This window comes from Nematolebias whitei, chromosome 6 (genome assembly GCF_014905685.2).
Source record: "Nematolebias whitei isolate Nwh7 chromosome 6, NemWhi1, whole genome shotgun sequence".
NCBI lineage: Eukaryota > Metazoa > Chordata > Actinopteri > Cyprinodontiformes > Rivulidae > Nematolebias > Nematolebias whitei.
The window spans coordinates 12,381,393-12,382,676 of NC_056503.1; the positions used below are offsets into that span (position 1 = coordinate 12,381,393).

Here is a 1,284-nt window from a genome sequence, read left to right on the forward strand (position 1 = left end):
TAATCCACACTTTTAATCCAGGTTACAATAATCCACACTTTTAATCCAGGTTACACTCTTCCCTCAAGGACACATTTTACAAAGTAGCTACTACATATTGTGCAGGTATAAAGATACATTTGTATATATTTTTGTGTACATGTATTTTTTACTGAAGATATTTGACTAACTTTATTTCTATATTTTATTAACAGAAGTCAAGTAGCAACCTGTTTTTTGTGCAAATTGCTTTGTCAGTCAAATATTCAATTTTGGAATAAAGAGGCAGAAATTAAAACATTTGGTGTGTTTTTTTTTTTTTTGCAGATTCATCAATTAATCAGGAAAATTAATCGATTGTTGAAATAATTGTTAGTTGCAGCCCTAGTTAGAAGTAAAGTTGTTGAATTCAATTCTGGATTTGACAGGGAGCCAATGGGGAGAAGCTAAAACTGGAGAAATATGATCTCTCCCACTAACTCCAGTTAAGACTCTGGCAGCAGCATTTTGGATCAACTGAAGATGTTTTAAAGAAGTATTTGGACACACAGATAATAAACCTTGAAAAAAAGTCACTGGCAAGACACTCAGAGTAAAAGAGATCAACATTTTGCTGTTAAAGTTCAGGTATGTTTATTCATTGATTCAGCCATCAACCATCATTTATTAGGCTGGAAATGAGTGCTGGGCCATATCATATCGTTCATGATAATACCAGTAAAAAAAGCTTGCCCGGGAAAATAAATGAAATCATGATATGCTAATTTCATGACTTAACACGTCAGGGCGCCCCGCCCCGTTAACAGAACCGAGCGCGCCGAACAACCGAACCAAACTGAGTTCACAGTCCATGGACCACGAACAGAGTCAGGTGATGAAAGACAGAGCATCAGAGAAATGAATCATTCCCAGGAACAGAGGAAGCTGAAACTCCACAAGCTTCAGGGTCAGATGATCACCTTGTTACAAGTTCTGGAAGTTATAGCTCATTTAAAGACAACATATTTTGTTGTATGCTACATTTATGCTTAACAGATCTTAAGCTTTAATTTTATTTTGTTATTTTGAGAAACTGCACCTGCACTTTAATTTTTGAGGTGGATTTTTATATAATACTGCAAAGCAACATGTTAAGTTAATTTTGTCAAACGAATATGATTTCAGCTTGTTTTTTTTTTGGTTATATCACTAAATTTATTGTTATCGTCAGAATGCTCTGAAATATCACAATATTATATTTGAGCTACATCGCCCACCCCTACTGGAAATCTTTGCTTATTAGATTAAATATCGTTTGTGTGTGTG

At 34.6% G+C, this 1,284-nt stretch overlaps 1 protein-coding gene across 1 annotated transcript in view; it reads left to right on the forward strand.

Annotated features, from left to right (window-relative positions):
- Positions 1-1,284, forward strand: part of LOC119411536 (protein FAM124B) — a 44,882-nt gene that overhangs the window by 37,484 nt on the left and 6,114 nt on the right. Inside the window, exon 3 of the mRNA XM_037678488.1 lies at positions 602-606. Within this exon, the coding sequence (XP_037534416.1) occupies positions 602-606 (5 nt within the window). The remainder of the gene's footprint in view (positions 1-601; positions 607-1,284) is intronic.